Source organism: Danio rerio, chromosome 17 (genome assembly GCF_052040795.2).
Source record: "Danio rerio strain M-AB ecotype USA chromosome 17, GRCz13ab, whole genome shotgun sequence".
NCBI lineage: Eukaryota > Metazoa > Chordata > Actinopteri > Cypriniformes > Danionidae > Danio > Danio rerio.
The window spans coordinates 13,940,001-13,961,118 of NC_141037.1; the positions used below are offsets into that span (position 1 = coordinate 13,940,001).

Below are 21,118 nucleotides of genomic sequence, written 5' to 3' on the forward strand. Positions count from 1 at the left end.
CTCATGACTGTAAAGCGCTTTGGGTGTATGGCCATACACAATAAATGCGCTATATAAATACACATTAAATTACATTACATTAAATTGAAAGTCTACAAACATTATTTACTAAACACAATCAACAAATAATCCCCATAATGCATTTTAAACAATCATGGAAATCATCAAGTGTGCTCATTCAATCTCATAAGTCTCCACAATAGAAGTGCATATTTGATAAACATAGAATGGTAAGAATTACCAATAATACTCTTTGAAACTGTAGTGGACATCATTGTGTGCACATTCAATAATGTAATGCACTGCAATAACAAGTGTACAACTGAAAAACATGAAACGGTTAGCGAATACTCATAAGCAGAACCTTTCAAGTTTATGCCATTCTCAACTGGTAATTGAAAGGCGCTCAAAACATTTGTTGAGTCTTAATGTTTGACCTTACACATTTAAAGAGCTCCTATTTTACCCCTTTACAGGATCTAAGACATGGGTGCTCAATCCTGTTCCTGGAGATCTACCTTCCTGCAGATTTCAGTTGCTACCCATATCAAACACACCTGCCTGTAATTATCAAGTGGTGTTCAGGTCCTAATTAATTGGTTCAGCTGGGTTTGATCAGGGTTGGAGCTGAAATCTGCAGGAAGGTAGATCTCCAGGAACAGGATTGAGCACCCCTGATCTAAGATAAGTCTTTGGTGTCTAAATTGCACCTTTCAAAATGTTTGAAACTTCTAAAACTCATTCATGTGTTGCAGCTGATCACAGAGAGTTGGAACAGATCTTTTAATCACATTTTCTTTGTGAATACTGTTCTGTGGACGTTTATGTGTTAAGCCTGGTTTAAACTTCTGTGTCAAGTGATCGATGTGACCCATGGCACATGCAACGCGCTTAGCTGTGCATTCATACTTATGCGCGCTGTTTCTGTTGCTCTGCAAAAGCACTTCCAAAACGCTAGTTGTCAGTGAGGTGTTTATGTTCCACTACGTCGAGTTTCTTCGCTGGTGTTTTGATTTTTCTGAACGCTTACAAGTGGTTCAAACTCACTCATTTTGAGGCAGGAACTGGCAGACATGCAACAACTTTAACCATACGGTAAACACAAAACAAAACGTTTCATTTATAGCGCCTTCACTCGACACTTGTAATTAATTGCATTATCCAGCTTGCGCAGCTCTCGGTCTCGCTCACGCTCGTCAGCGCTACCAAGCCGACCAATCACAGAGTTTGAGCTACGCGTTGTTGCGATGTTTAGTTACATTATTTTGAGAGGTACGCGTTAGTGATGTGCGTGCGTTTGACGCCGAAGTAAAAATCAGCCTTTAGTATGGCAACATTAATAAGTGCCTGTCAATCAATTTAGTGGGTGGGGAAAACTAAACTTCATCATCACATTGCGGTGAGCCTCACAATCACTGGGATTTGGATCCTATTTTAAAGTCAGACACACTGTACCTGCACACAGCTCTGTCCAAATAGCTTCCAAAAGATTTTGCATCATAGGTGTCCTTTTAAAGTCAGAGTGAAAGAAAGTTGCTGAGACTTTTATTTCAGTATGTTGATGTACTTCCAATTGGGCTTTCTTTTTTTGCATCATTCCCTCATAGAAACTAACATTAAGAGGGGCATGGTTAAGGATATTGGGGCATAAGCTGTAAAACAGATGTCAGTTGAGAAGGACTGCCACTTCAAATACAAAGCAAATGATCAGACTTTGATTGAAGATTACCAAATCAGATTAATTGTTCTCCTAAAGATTAACAACACACTTTAGCAAAATAAATATTGTAAATTTTGTTTTCACACTTGGGTTTTTAACTTCTTGGAATTGTGTCTGGATTTACAGTTAGTTCAGTAGCTCTTTTGCCGATATTTCAGAGAGCGGCAGCAGGCCTAGCAGCGCGAGGAGAAGATGGCGGCCCACGACAGGACAGTCTGGATGGTGGTGGTATTGGCGAACCAGAGCAGTCGCACTCCAACACCAGCACCCTGACCGAGAGAGAGCCCAGCTCCTCCAGCCTCTGCAGCATGGATGAAGAGCACCTCACGGACATCGAGGTGGTGCGCCGGGTCCTGTGCTCCTCCAGAACCAACGTCAACTTCATCACAGAGATATTTCGCCAGGTAAGTCAGGAGGAACAGAAGAACTACAGCGCATTTACATATCAATGAAAGAGGAGGAAGTGCGGCTCAGTTTTAAGAAGTGGTGATGAGGGAAGTCGATTGTTTAACTGTTCAAACAGAGAAACTGCTATGGATGTGACAGTTATATAGTATTGCTGCAGACCATATTTAGAAGATTTCAAAGACATGGTCTGTCAAGAAATGGAAGACTTAAGATTACACCAGGAATTACCAAACTTGTTTCTGGAGGTCCGGTGTCCTGCAGATTTTAGTTCCAACCCTAATCAAACACACCTGAACAAGCTAATCAAGGTCTTACTAGGTATACTTGAAACACAAAGGTTGGTGTGTTGAGGCAAGTTGGAGCTAAACCTTGCAAGGCACCGAACCTCCAGGAACGAGATTGGTGACCCCTGGTTTACACTAATACATTTCAGTTTTGAAAAAAAAGCAAGTTTTGCTACGGTTAAGCCTTCCGTCCACACTACCCCAGAGGTTTTGAGCGGCGAAAACATAGCGTTTTAAAAATCCTGAAGAGATGGGGGTTTTTTTCTTTCTTTTTTATGCTGCTGCTCCATGTCAGTGTGGATGGTGGAAAACGGTGGCATAGCTGCAGAATTTTGCCTATTTGATTGAGCATTTTTCTCAATATTAAGTAGCCCACACAAAGTTCAGTCTTGCATCCTTTTCTTGCAAGTTCAAACTTCCGAGGACACGTTGGGTAAATCTTCAAAGGGAACAGTGTACTTTAAAGTCATTCACATCACCCTGGCTATGCTGTTTTGCTATTTTAACAATAAAAGGAATACATGATATAAGAAACTACCTAATTTTATTTTGATGTTAGCAACTTAACAGACACCAAAAATGTTGAGGTGTCATGTAGCTTCATATTTATATGACCGTCATCTTCACTGTATGCATATTTATGACAAAATGAAGCCTAAAACATAACTGCCTCCTTTCATTTTCATTAAAAATACGAAACACAACACACCATCTCTTTTGCTCAATATCAGTTTTAAGGTAAAGGTATAAGGTAAATGAATGTGTAGGTTGTACAGTGCGTTGTTAATTACAGAACTACTATTAAAAAAAGAGAAAAAAAACAAGTTCTGAAAGAGATCAAGCCTCAGTAAAGGCAATAAAAAGTAACTCAAAGTAATGTAACATATTACTTAGCGTAAAAAGTAATGCAAGTAGTTTTTTGGGTATAACTCAATATTGTAATGCATTACTTTCAAAACTAACTTTCCCCAACACTGATTTTTGGGATTAAAATTTTTAATGTGTATGTTATATGTTGTCTTGTGTGTGTCTATGTACAGCAGACCTTTGTTTCTAGCAACAAATCTCTCCTAGGGAAGACAATACATCTGACCTTGATTAGAATTAGAAAAGTCATGCTATAATTATTATTAAATATGTTGTTGATTGGAAATGGAGGGGTAAATAATAATAATGAAGAATCAGAACAATCTTTACTGGCCTGTTTTAGTCCAGATTAAAAAGTTGGTTAAAATGTCACTCATAACTAGATCTGCAGAAGACTTTTTGCTATTTCTGCTGAGAATTTTGATAAAAGTCTGCGGATTTCTGGGGAATTATTTTGGGAGTATCGTAACTAAAACCTTAATATATGAAATAAAAATAATATCTATTAAACTTTTATTCAATGTTTAAAATGCAAATCCAATTAGATTCACTTTATTTGGTAAATAAAGCAAGTTTGTCACATAATATGTCTAGTAAAAGACAAAATATTACTGTACAAACTGCATTATACATAAATCAGATGAACATTTTTTTATAAGTCAATAATATTACTGAAATAATCAAAACTGAATAAATATAGATTTGCACACATTAACTCAATTAAATGAACAGAATTAATGATGGGCTAAAAATCTGCAGAATTCTGCGTGCGCAGATTCCGGGTGGGCCTACTCATAACATGCACTCACAACATTTTTATTTCTGAATTTGTGCTATTTTCATGATTATGCTTTTAAAATCTGTGATCCAGGCACACAATGTCCTGGAGGTATTGATTGTAACTGATTAGAATAAAACGATCGTAAAAATCTTTTGTGTTGTGCAGGCGTTCCTGCTGCCGATGTGTGAGGCTGCAGCCATGCGTAAGGTGGTGCGAGTGTATCAAGAGTGGATTTCTCAGCAGGATAAGCCTGTGTTTATGAGAGAACCAGAGGAAGAGCGATTCACAGGCCAGCTGGACTCAACCCACGAGCAGAGAGCTGATAAAGACGAGGAGGAGGTGGGTGTCTCTCAACTTATTACATGCTGAGTCAGCCTGCACAACACCTTGCTCCAGAGTTTCTTTGCTTCAGATATATCTGTAATGGGATTGGGCAATATCCAGTATTTAAATTATTGCACTCAGTCTGGCTAGGGGGATATTAGAAGCTTTTATCAGGCTTATTTTGGTAGAATTGTCATTTGACAAATTATAAAAGTATAAAATATGTAATTTTATAATTCTATATTGTGTAATATATTAACTGTATATTATGCTCTATTACATTGCGTTGCTTTATACGGTATTCAGTGCTTCCCAAACATGGACTTCACTTGGGCGGGCCACCCAGGTGTATTAATGGCCACCCAAGTATATTTGGTGACATTTATTTTTTCATGATTATAATTTTTTACACTTTTTTTTTTGTATCCACCCAATAGCCAAACATCCGCGATCGATTAACTGGTGGAAAATCTTCTCTCATCCTACACATTTTCTGCTTCTTGTGGTGTGTTTGAGAACTGTCAACACTCTCACAGACAATCTCATGTGTTCGGCAGAGACCCGCCTTTTTTGGACTAAAAATGCATCCATCCGGGGTTTTTTAAATCTTGTAAAACGTCCAGGATTTGGCTTTTGGTTTCGCTTTCTAAGCTGTCATCATTTTTATTTTAAGCCTGATTTACTTTCACTTGGCTTCACAGCTGACAATGCATGTACAGGCGCAAGACAGAGAGAAACATTATATAATTAACCCTTTGATCTTAACGACTCAGATAAACTTTTCTATATTCTCAGAGGAAGAAATTACATCTAAACTGGCTGCTGAATAGATGTACACCGCTAGAAATGCTTAATTAACTCATTTGCCTTATTTTATATTTGCCTTGTTACCAACACTTTTTAGTCTTGTAATTATACTTTTTAGAGATTTTTATTCCATAGATGTTTTTATTACTTTGTAATTTATTTCTCCTTTGCTGTATTTATTTTTTTAATTTGATGATGTTGATATTTTGCATATTTTATACATATATAACATGCTTTGGCAATACTGTACAAAAACAGCAGCTTTTACGGGTCAAGCCTGATTTATACTTCTGCGTCAGGTGACCAGCATAACCCATGGCGCATGCAACGCGCGTGGATGTGCATTTATACTTCTGCGCGCTGTCTCTGTCGGTCTGCATTAACACTTCCGAAACGCTAGTTGGCAGTGAGGTGTAAATGTTCCTCTGTGTCGAGTTTCTTCGCTGCTTTTTTGCTTTTCCTGAACACTTCCGGGATGTACAAGTATCTCAAACTCGCTCATTTTGAGGCAAGAACCGGCGGTCGTGCAACAACTTTAACTATGAGGTAAACACAAAACGAAACTTTCCATCCAGAGCTCCTTCACGGTACTCCACACTTGTAAACAATCGATCGCGCCATTCGCGCGGCTCTCGGTCCCGCCCAGACTCGTCAGTGCTACCAAGCCGACCAATCACAGAGCTTACGCTACGTGTCGTTGCGACGTGTAGTTACGCTTTTTAAAAGGAGGTGCACGTCAGTGACGCCGATGGCCACGGCGAAGGGCTATGCGTCAGTGCCGTAGCATACGCCGGCGTTTGACGCAGAAGTATAAATCAGCCTTCAGTGGGTGCATGTGGCTCCCGAATAGTATAAAAGTAAAACAAATAGTGGAATTTTTTTTTTTATTATTTCAACAGTCAAAAACAGTTAAAAAAAAAAAAAAAAAACTTCCACCCATTGAAAAGAAACAGTGTATAATAAATAAAAATATTGTTAAATCACTTTTTATTTATAATAGTTTAACATATTTTATTATAATTATATATAATATATAATTATTTTATATTTTAGATTATATATAGTTGAAGTCAGAATTATGAATTATCCCCTTTGAATTTATTTTCTTTTTTAAATATTTCCCAAATGATGTTTAACTGAGCAATGGAATTTTCACAGTTTGTCTGATAATATTTTTTCTTCTGGAGAAAGGTTTATTTGTTTTATTTCGGCTAGAATAAAAGCAGTTAAAATTTTTTTTATTTCAAAATTATTAGCCCCTTAAAGCTATGTTTTTTCGATAGTCTACTGAATTACCATATTTGTACAATAACTTGCCTAATTACCCTAACCTGCCTAATTAACCTATTTAAGCCTTTAAATGTCACTTTAAGCTGTATAGAAGTGTTTTGAAAAAAATCTAGTAAATTATTATTTACTGTCATAATACAAAGATCAAATAAATCAGTTATTAAAACTATTATGTTTAGAAATGTGTTGAAAAAAATCTGCTCTCTGTTAAGCAGAAATTGGAGAAAAAAAATAAACGGGGCTAATAATTCAGGGGGGTTAATAATTCTGACTTCAACTGTGTGTGTGTATATATATACGTGTGTGTGTGTGTGTGTGTGTGTGTGTGTGTGTGTGTGTGTGTGTGTGTGTGTATATACATATATATATATATATATATATATATATATATATATATATATATATATATATATATATATATATATATATATATATATATTTTAAATGTTTATTTAAAATATAATTATTGAAACAATTTTAATGCAAAAGATTCATTACAAATCTGTATTTTATGCAAATATATTTTTAATTAATAAAAATTTAGATTTGTGTTATAAATTAAATGATAAAAAGTAATAATATAATATATTAATATTAATAATAACAATAATAATAATAGTAGTAATAATGCATTTTATTTCTAATGTGCTTTGCTTAAACCCAAAGAGCTAAAGTAAAAAATAGACACCTCAAACTACAATATAATATCATTTATTTAATGGAAATAAATCTTAAGTATTCAATAGAAAAAATGTATTAGTTTAATTAAAATTAAATTAAATAAGATGTGTATATACCCATAAATACTTATGATAAATACTTTTATGCATTCAATGCTTTTAATTCAATTAAATGTAATGTTTTTTAAACACAATTTTAAATTTTAATTCCATAAAATGTTTTTTTATTTGATTTGATTTTTTTCTTTTAATTTTAGTTTTTTTTTATTTTATTACATTTTTTTATTTAATTATAATTTTTTTTTTTACATATTATTATTTTTTTTACATTTTATTTTAAATTTTATTTTATTTTATTTTACCTATCATTGTGAATCTTGTTTGTGTGTGTAGGATGTTGGGCTCACGGTGTCAGTTCGAAACCCTAATTGGAGCAGGAGTAAAAGCTCTGATTCTGAGTACAATGTTCATGCTGGAGTCCAGGCTACACTACAGGTAAGTGCAGGTGAACTGAAATATAGTGAGTACACTCCTGTAAAGAGCAATGATTGAGGTGTCACCATTGTCCAAAACACAAATCATTTTTAGTCAGAAATTTGAGTTTAGTTGAAGGTATAACTTGTGAAATGTTCTCTCTTCAATCTGGTTTTCCCTCCTTCAGGTTTTTATCACCAATTCCTCTAATGTCTTCCTTCTGGAGGCTGCCAATGAGCTCAAATCACTACTGGAAGAGCATGTGGACATGTGCAAGCGCGTGCTGAACATTTACCGCAGTCTGGTCATGCATGAAACCATGAACCAGAAGACCTGGTATGTCTAATGAGTTTAGAAAGAATTTTAAGTTATTTATCATATAAACTGGAACATATAGACTGGAAAATTATATATAATATCTTTTTATGTAAAAATGTTTATGTTTATTTATTTATTTATTTATTTTTATTTTTTTTCTGTTATTAAATTCGGAAGTTATTATTACGTAATATGTTTTTGTTTATATAAATCTTGCCATTAAATAGCCATAAGTTGCTGATGTTGCAATAAATATATATTTATTATTTGTTTGTTTTTGTTTATTAATTTTTAGTTGTTTATTCATTTAATTCTTTGTTCGTTTTTAATTATTTAGTTAGTTATTTTTGTCTAGTTATTCATCATCTGTTAATAAATTATGAAGTTATTATTACATAATATATTTTTGTATATGTCAACTTTTCCTTGAAATGTCAATAAGTTGGTGATGTTGCGACAAATGTTTATTTATTTATTTTTATTTGTTTGGTTTTGTTTAGTCATTTTTATTATTTGTTTGTTTTATGTATTTATTTTTTTATCATTTAGATTTATCATCTGTTATTAAATTATAAAGCTATTATTATGTCATATATTTTTGTATGTATAAATCTTGTTATGAAATAGCCATAAGTTGCTGATGTTGCAATTAATAATTATTTTTATTTGTATGTTTTTTATTTATTTATTTATTTAGTAATTTTTTATTAGTTACTTATCTTCTGTTAATAAATTATGAAGCTGTTATTACGTAATATATTTTTGTATATATAAATCTTGTCATGAAATTGTCATAAGTTGCTGATATTGCAATACATATATATTTGTTTGTTTATTTGTATTAAGTTTATTTATTTATCATTTATTTGTCTTATTAATTAATAAAGTTATTAAGTAATTTGTTTTATCTATATTAATCTTGCCATGAAAGAGCCATAATTATTTATTTTTATTTGTTTGTTTTTGTTTATATATTTTTATTTGTTCATTTATTTATTTGTTTTTATTTATTTTTTTATTGATTTGTTTTTATTTAGTTATTCATAATTTGTTTTTATATTATGAAGCTGCGATTACATAATATGTGTTTTTTCCATATTAATTTTTCCTTGAAACAGCCATAAGTTGCTGATGTTACAATAAATCATTATTTATTTGTTTTTATTTAGTTATTCATAATCTGTTTTTAAATTATGAAGTCATTATTGCATAATATACTATTATCTGTATTTATCTTGTCGTGAAATGGCCATAAGTTGCTGATGTTGCAATTAAAATACTATTTATTTTTATTTATTTATTTGATTATTTACTTTTATTTAGTTTATTTATTGTCTCTTATTAAATTCTGAAGTTATTATTAGTAACATGTTTTTATTTACATTAATCTTGCCATGAAATAGCCATGAGTTGCTGATGTTGCAATAAAAAAATAAACAAATGTCTGTTTAAGCTCATCCTAAATGTGTTTATCACAGGGAGCAGATTTTGCTAGTGTTGCTGCGAGTGACTGAGTGCGTGATGAAGAGGCCTCCCTCCATTATGCCTCATGGAAAGAAGAGTAGCACTTTATCAGGCCGTTTGGCTGGAGCCATTTTTCAGGTACCAAACACCAGCATACTGTGCCACTTAGCTCTTTTTTGTTGTTGTTGCTGTTGTTGTTGTCAATTATCATTGCAAACTTCACAGTACACATCATATTTTATTATTGTCTGTGATTTGGATTTTGTTGGATCTATTTCACTTTCATTTGGGCTTTAATTTAACTGGCCAATGGACTTTGATGGATGTTTCTAAAAAAAAATATCTCCAGGAAAAATTTTTCATGTCATTTTGAAATAAAGCAGAAATTGAAATAAAACTATTAATATTACATTTTTAAAAATCTTGATTTAAAAATGTAGAAATATTGTTGAAATATAGCTCCTAACTAAAATAAATGGTTTAATTGCTAAAAATTAAATAAAAAAGCTGAATAGAGATAATCATATTTAAAAAAAATAATAAAAATGACAAAAAGTGCTTAATAAATTGACTAAAAACTAACATTATAATTTCAAATATGATTTAATCTACATTATAAATGAAATAAACACAAACAAATGAAAATAAATAATAGATTAAATACTTGAAATGTACTACATTTTAGCCTGCACTATAACGGAAACAAAACAAAAAAAAAAAAAACCTTTAAATAGTAAAAATAAAAGTGTAGTTATATTGTTGAAATATTGTCCTGGAACCTAACTAAATAACTTAAATGAATAGTTTAAAACTATTAAAACTCAAATAAAACAGCTGAATATTAAAATGACTACAATTAAACATTAAAAAGTATGAAAAAAGATAATTCCAGATGTTATTTGCTTTAGAATATAAATCAAATTAAATAAATATTAAACTAATGTAAATATTAAAGGGAAAAAGTGCTACAAGTTGGCCTATTAACTGAAATAACATGTTTTAAAATGGCGAAAACTAAAATAAAAATAAAGGTAAATTTGGGAGAAATGTGGGCTAATAATAATATAATAGTAATAATAAATCAAATAACATTATTAAATAAATAAAATAATATAATGAAATAAATCAATTGAGTAAATAATAAACTAAAAATAAATATTTGATTAAATAATAATTTAAAAAATGTTTTAAAACTAAGCCTATTAACTAATAAAATCAAATAAAATGTTTTAAACAACTTAAAACTGAAATAGGAATACCTTAAAAGTAAATGTTGTGCCCGGGTTGGCCTAATTGCACAGCCTATTCAGAAATATTAAGAAATATATCATGAATATTAAAATAATCGGAAGTGACTGTTGTAATTCATACTCCGTATGTATTGTCTTGTGTTTAGACTCTGATTGTGGCCTGGATCAAGGGGAATCTGAACGTGTACATCTCTCGAGAGCTGTGGGATGACCTGCTGTCTGTCCTGTCCTCTCTCACCTGCTGGGAAGAGCTGGTCACCGAGTGGTCCCTCACAATGGAGACACTGACCAAGGTGCTGGCACGAAACCTTTACAGCCTGGACCTGAACGAGCTGCCCTTGGACAAACTTAGTGAGCAGAAGCAGAAGAAGCACAAAGGCAAAGGTGAGCTTAACCAAAAAATTAAATACTTATGAACTAGGGCGGCACAGTGGCTTAGTGGTTGCCACTGTCGCCTCGCAGCAATAAGGCCGCTAGTTCGAGTCAGGCCAGTTGGCATTTCTTTGAGTCTGAATGTTCTCCACGTGTTTGTGTGGGTTTTCTCCGGGTGCTCCAGTTTCCCCTACAGTCCAAAGACATGAACCATAGGTGAATTGAATCAACTAAATTGGCCTTAGTGTATGAGTGTATGTGAATAAGTGTGTTGGGGTGTTTTCCAGTACTAAGTTGCAGCTGAAAGGCATCCACTGCGTATAACCTGTGCTGGAATGGTTATTCCCAAAACTGGAATTGATTAGGGGCCCTAAATGACTGGAAGTCCACTTCTCATTATAGTAATAAGCATGCATATTATTTTCACCTGTAGGTGGTATCCATGAGGGCCAGAAAATCACTGTGGATCGGTCGTTCTCTAAAGGCTGGAGTCGAGATCCTCCCGGTCAGGCGGCGGCCATGAGACAGCGCAGCGCCACCACCGCTGGATCACCAGGCATCGAGAAGGCCAGAAGCATCGTCCGACAGAAGACAGTCGGTCAGTGTGTTTCAGACCCCAATGTGTCTTCTGTTCATGGCACTTTAAATCAGTTATACATTTTAGATCTGTAACCTGTGCTTATGTCTTTGTCTACTGTATTGTTAATTCAGAATGACAAAAATGCGCTGAGATCTGGATTTTGATAAGAAAACATGATTGTGTTAAATGATGTCCTTTCTTATTGTGCTGACATACAGTCAAAGGATTAGCCCTCATGTCATTTTATCAATTTTTTTTCTTTTTCAAATATTTCCTAAATGATGTTTAGTAGAGCAAGGAATTTTTCACAGTATTGCTGATAATATGTTTTCATCTAGAGAAATTGTAATTTGTTTTATTTCGGCTAGAATAAAAACGGTTTTTATTAATTTTTTCAATTGTTTACAGAACAAACCATTGTTATACAGTGACTTACCTAATTACCCTAATTTGCCTAATTAACCCAGTTAAGCCTTTAAATTGCACTTTAAGCTGATTACTAGAATCTTGAAAATATCTAGTAAAATATTATTTACTGTCATCATGGCAAAGACCAAAGTAATTATTAGAATTGAGTTATTAAAACTGTTATGTTTATAAATGTGTTGAAAAAAATCTTACGGTGGGTAATAATTCAGGAGGGCTTATAATTCTGATTTCAACTGATTCAGTAAAGTTTTATGGGCATACAGTGCATCCGGGAAGTATTCATAGAGCTTCACTTTTTCCACATTTTCTTGTTACAGCCTTATTGCAAAATGGATTCAATTTGTTTATTTCCTCAACATTCTACACACAATAGCCCATAATGACAATTTTTTTTAATTGTTGCAAATTTATTAAAAATAAAAAAACTGAAAAATCACATGTGCATAAGCATTCACAGCCTTTGTCGTTAAGCTCTTAATTGAGCTCAGGTACATTCTGTTTCCAATGATCAAGGATCTGCTGAGGTTTCAGCAGCTTACCTGAAGTCCACCTGTGGTCAATTCAGTTGATTGGACATGATTTGAAAAGGCATACACCTGTCTATATAAGGTCCCAGGGTTGACAGTGCATGTCAAAGCACAGACCAAGCATGAAGACAGACAAACAAAATTGTCTTTGGACATTTGAGACAAGATTGTCTTGAGGCACAGGGCTGGGAAGGTTACAGAAAAGTTTCTGCTGCTCTGAAAGTTCTAAAGAGCACAGTGGCCTCCATCATCCGTAAGTGGAAGATGTTTGGAACCACCAGGACTCCTCCTAGAGCTGGCCGGCCATCTAAGCTGAGTGATTGGGGGAGAAGAGCCTTAGTCAGGGAGGTGATCCATAACCTCATGGTCACTCTGTCTGAGCTCTGGCGTTCTTTTGTGGAGAGAGGAGAACCTTACAGAAGGACAACAATCTGTGCTGCAATCCACCAATTAGGCCTGTATTGAGTCACCTTCCGCCTGGAATTTCCCAAAAGGCATCTGAAGGACACTCAGACCATAAGAAACTAAATACTCTGGTCTGATGAGACTAAAATTGAAATCTTTGGAGTGAATGCCAGGCGTTACGTTTGGAGAAAAGCAGGCACCGCTCATCACCAGGCTAATACCATCCCTACAGTGAAGCATGGTGGTGGCAGCATCATGCTGTGGGGATGTTTTTCAGCAGCAGGAACTGGAAGATTAGTCAGGATAGAGGGAAAGATGAATGCAGCAATGTACAGAGACCTCTTGAATGAAAACCTGCTTCAGAGTGCTCTTGATCTCAGACTGGGGCGACGGTTCATATTCCAGCAGGACAATGACCCAAAGCACACCGCCAAAATATCAATGGAGTGACTTCACAACATCTCAGTGAATGTCCTTGAGTGGCCTAGCCAGAGCCCAGATCTAAATCCTATTGAACATCTCTGGAGAGATCTGAAAATGGCTGTACACTGTCACTTCCCATCCAACCTGATAGAGCTTGAGAGGTACTGCAAAGAGGAATGAGCAAAAATTCCCCAAAACAGGTGCGCCAAGCTTGTGGCATCATATTTAAAAAGACTTGAGGCTGTCATTGCTGCCAAAGGTGCATCAACAAAGTATTGAGCAAAGGCTGTGAATACTGATGTACATGTGATTTTTCAGGTTTTTCAGTTTTATTAAATTTGCAAGAATTTCAAAACTCTTTTTTTTAACATTGTTATTATGGGGTATTGTGTGTAAAATTTTGAGGAAATAAAATAATTTAATCCATTTTGGAATAAGGTTGTAACATATAAAATGTGGGGAAAAGCCCTAATATGAATACAGATGCACTGTAAATGATGTTATATAGAGAAATGAATAAAGCTCACAGTGAGTCACCTACAAACAAAGCAGCTTTATTTTGATGAATGCAGGGAGTATATTTGATCAACTTGAATCTTTCGGAAATAAAGACCCTATATATTTTTAAATTATTATCCTCAGTGCTGATTCACAATGCTGCAAAATATTTTTGTACAAACTTTGATTAAAATGCTTAAAACACTGCTTATAGTTACTTATAGTTTTTGTCTTGTTTCTACCTCAAATATCTAAATTCCTAAAAAAAGAAGCATTTTTGAGAAGTATAACATATAATCTTGTTTTCAGATAATATGTCAAAATTAAGTGAGTTTTTATTTTTAAACAAGCTAAAATATGCCAATGGGCTTAGTTAAATAATCTTGTTTTTGGTTTAAAATAAGACTATTTTGCTCACCACATTGGCAGATTATTTAACTTATTTTAAGAAAACAAATCGCTTAATTTTGACATATTTTTGAAAATAATGCAATTTTTTGATTGTCTAGAAAATACTTTTTGATTTAAAAATTTAGAGATATTTTTTTACAACTCTCCAAAATAATTACCTAATATTAAAAACACCTCATTTAGCATGGAACACAGGCTTGGATGTAAAAAAAAAAAAAAACACTGCTGTGACATCTTTGACACATCATGTTTCTCAGATTAAAGATTAAAAATATTAATAATAAGATGCTTATGTCATTGCTAATTTGAGGGTCTTTTCTTAACCTCTTCTTTGTAATGCTCACAGCTTTCTGCCATCACTTTCTCTTTTTCTCTCTCTTCTCCTCATGTCTTTAACTCCTCCTGTGCTCCTCCATTTCTCTCTCTCTCTGCCCCATTTCCCTTTCTCTCTCTCACACTCTCCGCCGTTCTTCTCTTTTTCTCCTCCTCTGGGTGTGTTTGTGTGCGGATCTGTAGCTCTTCGTAGTTGTTCTACGGGCGACAGTCTGCTGTCCTCAGCCTTTATCCGCAGTGCTAAAAGCGCACCTGTCCTGATCCACCCCGTACACCCTCTCCTGCCTGACTCTGTCCTCACTCCTCTAGCTGACGAGCTGTCAGGTAGAGCCCGAATCGGCACTCTCGCCTCCGACTGCGACCCGGTCCATGGATGTGCATGTATTTGGATGTGTGTGTGTGTGTGTGGATACTGCCTGTAGTTAGCAAGCCTAATCCTGACACATTTAGTGTTGTATGTGTTATTGTTTAACCCTTGTGCACTGTTCAAATTGACTACCCTTTCATTATGCTGGTGTCTGTTTTTGCCCCATTGACTTCCGTTACAATTAAAATTTTTTATTGCAAAGCTATGACACCGTATAATCATGGATTGTTGATGCTGTTCTCGCTTGGGTGGAGGTAAAACTTAAAAATTTTACTCACGATCATCAGTTGGCATTATTATTATTAGATGTGCAAAAAAATTTCAGACTTTTATATGGAGTTCTATGGAGTAAAATTACAAGTTATCATGTGAGTGCATTAATACACTTACTATGTTTACTATGTTCTAAAAAGCTGAGCTGCTTATTTTTTTCCTCAAACATACCGAGTTAAGCGCATAAAGGTCTCTCTCACACTTGTGCAGACACACACACTATACTCCATATAACCATATAATTTTAAGCCAGAAACTAAGCTATTTTTGCACTGCAAATGATAATCAAGAGTACAAATTACAAAGTTTTCCTCTTTTTCAACTGGGAAAACCAGCAAGAATGGATGATTATGTGGTGTCATAGCTTTGCAATCAAAATATGTCATTATAATAGAAGTAAATGAGGCAAAATCAGCTACCAACAGTAAATTTGCCTGGAGTGTATTGTTGATTTTTTGAGAATTGTCAAAGAATTTTCCCAAAATATGTGTCTAAGTAAGATTTGTCACCAAATATCATTTCATTTGCTCATAGTTGAGGCCAAATTAAGACTCAAAATCACCCCAGGGTGAATGAAAACATTCCCAACAGCACATAAAGGTTAATAGACTTAAATGTGTTTCCAGTGGGTTGTTAAATCTGCAAGATTTCTTTGACATTCATTTTTGCTTTGAAGACTTTCTGACTGGATGAATGTCAAGTTAAATGTTTTGGTCACATGCATCCCCAAACAGTTCATTATAATTGGCTTTGAAAAAAAGCCAATTTCCAATCTGGAAATGTAGAGACTTTCAAAAAGTCTTATAAGGAAAACTTCAGAATTATGGCAGATTCTGTAGTATTTGTTTTGTCAAAAAGTTTTTCTAGTCCTGCTCGGTCTCTAAAAATGATTGGCATTACTTTTACAACAAACGATGATTTTGGAACATTTATCCTTTTAGAACAATGTTCATTGCCTGCTTTTCCAGTCACAATCATCTGTAAAAAAAAATTTGGATTTTTATTTTTTTTTTCATTTGATTTGGGGGTGAAATATGACCCAGCTATTTCACTCAACGGTTCTTTGGGAACCGGCATGTGTGTGTTTTGTGTCTGTGCTGTTTATTTTTTCCCATCAGAGTGAATCTAAATAACAATTTTTGCATCACATTACAAATTATCCCTCTTCACACCCAGAACGTTTGAGAAAAATACCCCATAAAGAATTGACCTAGTCTGCCATTCTTCATCACTGTTCGTCTAGAATATCTGGGAGAATGTTCAAGTGGAATGATTCATTATGCCTTTTATACTTATTTGCTTTTTTTGTTTGTGATCTGATAGTTCACTTGAATTGAGATTCAGTAGTAAACGTGCTTTGTTTTTATTGTATGCATGCATTTTTCTGCATGTTAGAAAAGTTAATATAACAGTCCCTTCAAGATTTTTCATCACCACTTAGGTATTATTAAGAATTATTGCTTTTGTTCTTAATGTGCTGTTTTTGATGCATAAACACATTCTTGAATGTGCTGATGGTTGTGTATCTGTTCATGTTTAGACCTGGAGGAGCCTCCCATGATCCAGCGTGGGCCACGGAACCGCCACTGCTCTCAGAGCGAGGAGACGCCGACGTCTGAAGTTTTTTCGGCCTCCGGTGAGCTGGAGCAGCCTCCGCTACCCCGCAGTAGCAGTGCCTCCGACATCATGGAGCCATTCATCGCAGAACGGGCCAAAGGTGCACTTCCTGTCTCTGACAGTCCCTCTCACTCCCCCCACTTTACAGCCACCACCACCATTGAGTTCCCGCACAGTTCCCCAAACCCACAGCAGCTCACTGACCCACAGCAGCTCCCCGACAGCCAGGCGTCCCTGGAGGTGGCCGAAAGTATCTATGACCATCTCTGCCAAATGCCAGGCCAGCAACCCCCCTTTATCCCCGATTGGTCCTGTCCAGCCGCGGCCTCGGCCAATCAACCCGAGGGCGAAGCGGAGGAGGACGTCTTCAGTGCTTTTCGGGAGTTTTGTCACAGGGAGAATGTGAAAATGGAAGCAGGTGCAGATTTAAAGCAGGTGCAGTTTGAGGGCGATTGGGCTCTAGAATGGGATAGAGAGATGGAGCAGAGCGAGAAGAGTTTGTATGAGTGCTTAGAGGAGTGTGATTGGGATTTGAGTGTTAGTCCGCAGCCAGCAGAGGACGGTAAAGGAGCACAGCTTCAGCGGCAGGACGCCACCGACAGGGCTAGCGAGAGTGAGGTTAGTCCACAGGCTTCGCATGGACCCATGTTGTCAAATATTGATCACAAGAAACGCCACAGCAGTGCGGTCCATGTCAGTTTCCGGCCCTCCACAGAGTCTGTGCTGTTCCACAACCCTTTGGACCCCAAGGAGGCACACTGGAAGACCCGGCTTCGCCGTCTCGGGCACTTCAGCAGCCACTCGGTTGGGGCGAAAGGTGTAGGGGAAGGGGTCACCTGTTGTGAAGTGGTGGAGCGGGAAAGAGGCTCCATCAGCGGGGCTAGACGTGGACGACTTGGTCGTCCGACTCTTCGGCCTCGAGGGTCCCGATCTAGATCTCAGGAGTCAGGGTGCAGCCCCTCACGACAGCAGCAGGTGGCTCTGTTGGGTGGGGTGTATAAGTCTATGGTCCACGCTCTCTCCAAACCCAAGGGCCAGGCAGCATCGCCCCAGCGCCACAGCAAATCGCCCGCCACTGAGGCCCACCTGAAGGACCTGTATGCTAGCGTTATGGGCTATTTTGGAAGAAAAACATCAGGTGAGGGTTTAAATCGGCTCAATGTCAACATGGAAGACATGAAAAAAGCGCCTGTGCGTTTTCCCCTTTTTTCTCTCTTTTCTTGTGACTTTGATTTTTGCTGAATGTGGATTGAATTGAAGCCTCTTTTTGTATTTTCTTTCAAAGTAGCTAAAAAAAAAAAGACTCCCAAAAGACCATCGGCCCCCCACCGGTGGGATGGCTTCCCCTCCTCCAGCTTCTGGGATATAATCTCTGCTGCCCCTCTTCCCCTGGATGCTGCATGCGGCCTCATGGCTACCTCCCGCCCTCTGTCCATCTCTCACACACATTCACTTACACAGTCATAAAACACACACACTCATGATTTTCTTTTTTTACCTAATGTTATGTTTTTTATAATCTGTATGAGATTATATATATGTATAATAATCGCTTTTATAATCTATTAGAATTGTTACAAATGGTCATTTTAAAGGAATAGCACAGCCGAAAATGAAAATTGTCATCATTTACATCCTCAAGTTCCTCAGCACAATTTTCAGCAGTGTTTTATTCCATAATCAGAAATGGGGCTTTAGAAATGGCAAAATGTGTTTTGAATAGGAGTACAAAAGGGATGTGCAATGCTATTTGTATTTTTGGGCTAATGCTAACTGTGCTGATTTTTGGCTTATTTAGGCCTGTCATAAATGGATTGCATGAAAATACATACATATTCCTTGTATTCTGTGCTATGACAAGAATTATTATATAATGTATATACAGTGCTCAGCATATATAAGTACACTCCTCACAAATCTATCTTTAATTTATTTTTTCAATAGGGTGCTATACAATATTATATTTGTGCATCTACAGTTGTAGTCAGAATTATTAGCCCCTCTGTTTGTTTGTTTTTTTTCCCAATTTCTGTTTAACAGAGATTTTACTAGATATTTTTTAAGACACTTCTATACAGCCTAAAGTGACATTTAAAGGCTTAACTAGGCTAATTAGGTTAACTAGGCAGGTTAGGATAATTAGGCAAGTTCTTGTATTTCAATGGTTTGTTCTGTAGACTATTGAAAAAATCTATCTTAAAGGGACTAATAATGTTGACATTAAAATGTTTTTGTTTAGTTTTTTTTTATTAAAAACTGCTTTTATTCTGGCTAAAATAAAACAAATAAGACTTTCTCCTGAAAAAAAATATATCATCAGACATACTGTGAACATTTCTTTGCTAAATTAAACATCCATAAATAATATTTTAAAAAAGAAAAAAAAAATCAAACGGGGACTAATAATTATTCAATAATACTTGAACTGTACATTAGATTAGACAGTACTGAAGCCAAATCTGGAGCTTATCTAACAAGAAAACCTACGATAACACCCAAAAACTAGGACACCCAAATCTGTATGTTATATAAAATATTAAATACGAATAAAAACAAGAGGAAAAAACAAGTAAGCAAAGAAAAAAAAATTTTTAATTAAATAAAAAAAAGGCAATTTAGTTGAAATTTTGTAGGTTGTAATTTTTTTTTTCAATATTTTGCTTGAATTTATTTGTTTTATCTTTCAATTTCTAATTATGTTTGGTGACAAAAATTTTGTTTTAAATTGGTTTTGTTTAAATGCACCAAAAGAGCACTTAATTACATAAAAAAAGAACTCATCATGGCAAAGACAAAATAAATTAGTTATTAAAACTTGTATTTTTTTAAATATGTTGAAAAAAATCTCTCCTTTTAACAGTACTTGGCAAATATTTGTACATGAATTAAAATTGCACAGGAGGGCTAATAACTTTACCTTGGACTATGTATACAAGTATATACAATACCCGTTCAAAAGTTTGGAGTTAGTAGGATTTTTAAATGTTTTAAACATTTTTCGTTTCATGTTCATATTTTAACTATTCACTTTTTTTTCACATTTGATAAGTATCACCTTCAAAAACAATAATTTTCTTGAAAAAAAAGGACCCCAGACTTTTGACCAGTAGTGTATATGTATAAATAGTTAAAAGCAAAATTAGCCCTTCTGTGAAATCTTTACATTTTCTTTGAATATTTTGCTTAACTTAAATGTTTCACAGTATTTTCTCATTACTTTTTTTTTTCTTTTGGAGAGTTTTTTTCTTTTAGTTTGACAGAAAAGCATTGTTTTATTAAAGTAATTTTGAAGGTCAATATTAGCCCCTTAAGAATTGTTGTTTTGATTGGTTACAGAACAAAACCACTGTTACCACCTAATGGGGTATATGCACACAGACATTTAATTTCAATAAGCTAGCGCAGGGCTTCCGGTTAATTTATCTCTACAAAATCACTGCGTTTAAGATTGATTTCTTTAAAAAACAAGGATCTTCACTGCCTAGCTGAGATGCGATATAAAGTGGGTATCAGACCAAACAGGAAGCTCTGCATTCAATTATATTTTTCTTTAAAATATGGAAATTAATTTTACCCCAGTATTTTCAATGGAGTTTCTGCGCTGGCCTGTGGCTAATGACGGCACATGCGTTTCATTTTATGCTTTAACAACCAACGGAATGCTGAGGTCTATTTAATCGATCATTTTTGAATTACTTTACAACATCAATGCTGTAAAAAGAACATTATGAAATTGAAAATAGTCACATAAACCTTTTACTGGAAGTTCATCATTGGCTGAAAATACTAGCTCTTTATGTACTATAGCCCATTAAGCCTTCTAATTGCATTAAGCAAAAAAACAAAAACAAAACACAGTTATTAATGTTTATTTTGATTTTCTGTTTAAAAATGTTTGAAAAAAGTTTCTTCTTTTAACATTACTTGGCAAATATTTGTAAATGAATATTAATTTCATATTAGTTTGATATTTATACTCAACATATACACTCCACAACCCTCTTTATGGAATAAACTCACCAAGGTAAAGATTGCTTTTGAGTTCCACGGCAAGGATGTCTATATGATGACAGAATTTTCAGTATACAGCTGGTGTAGTTGCAATGTTTTGTATGGCCAGTAGAGGGCAGCACTATCTCTCTTAAAGAGCGATGTTTTCTCATCTGTGTTAAAAGCTTGCTGGCTTGCCTGTAGTGTAGTAGTAAAACATCACCTC

At 34.9% G+C, this 21,118-nt stretch overlaps 1 protein-coding gene across 26 annotated transcripts in view; it reads left to right on the forward strand.

The window, feature by feature from the left end:
* ralgapa1 (Ral GTPase activating protein catalytic subunit alpha 1) overlaps nucleotides 1-21,118 on the forward strand; it is a 161,912-nt gene that overhangs the window by 33,450 nt on the left and 107,344 nt on the right. For 13 of the 26 annotated variants that reach the window (XR_015513100.1, XR_015513097.1, XR_015513101.1 and 10 more), the window contains exons 10-17: nucleotides 1,879-2,124; nucleotides 4,226-4,399; nucleotides 7,555-7,656; nucleotides 7,823-7,971; nucleotides 9,432-9,555; nucleotides 10,814-11,051; nucleotides 11,473-11,637; nucleotides 16,826-17,002. Coding sequence is in view for 8 of the 26 variants with exons in the window: in XM_087290138.1 (XP_087146264.1) it covers nucleotides 1,879-2,124; nucleotides 4,226-4,399; nucleotides 7,555-7,656; nucleotides 7,823-7,971; nucleotides 9,432-9,555; nucleotides 10,814-11,051; nucleotides 11,473-11,637; nucleotides 16,826-17,002 (1,375 nt within the window). In the remaining 18 variants the exon portion in view is untranslated. Of the gene's footprint in view, nucleotides 1-1,878; nucleotides 2,125-4,225; nucleotides 4,400-7,554; nucleotides 7,657-7,822; nucleotides 7,972-9,431; nucleotides 9,556-10,813; nucleotides 11,052-11,472; nucleotides 11,638-14,828; nucleotides 14,970-16,825; nucleotides 18,041-21,118 lie in introns of all 26 variants that reach the window. The other 13 variants (XR_015513092.1, XR_015513089.1, XR_015513093.1 and 10 more) reach the window with 3 other exon arrangements.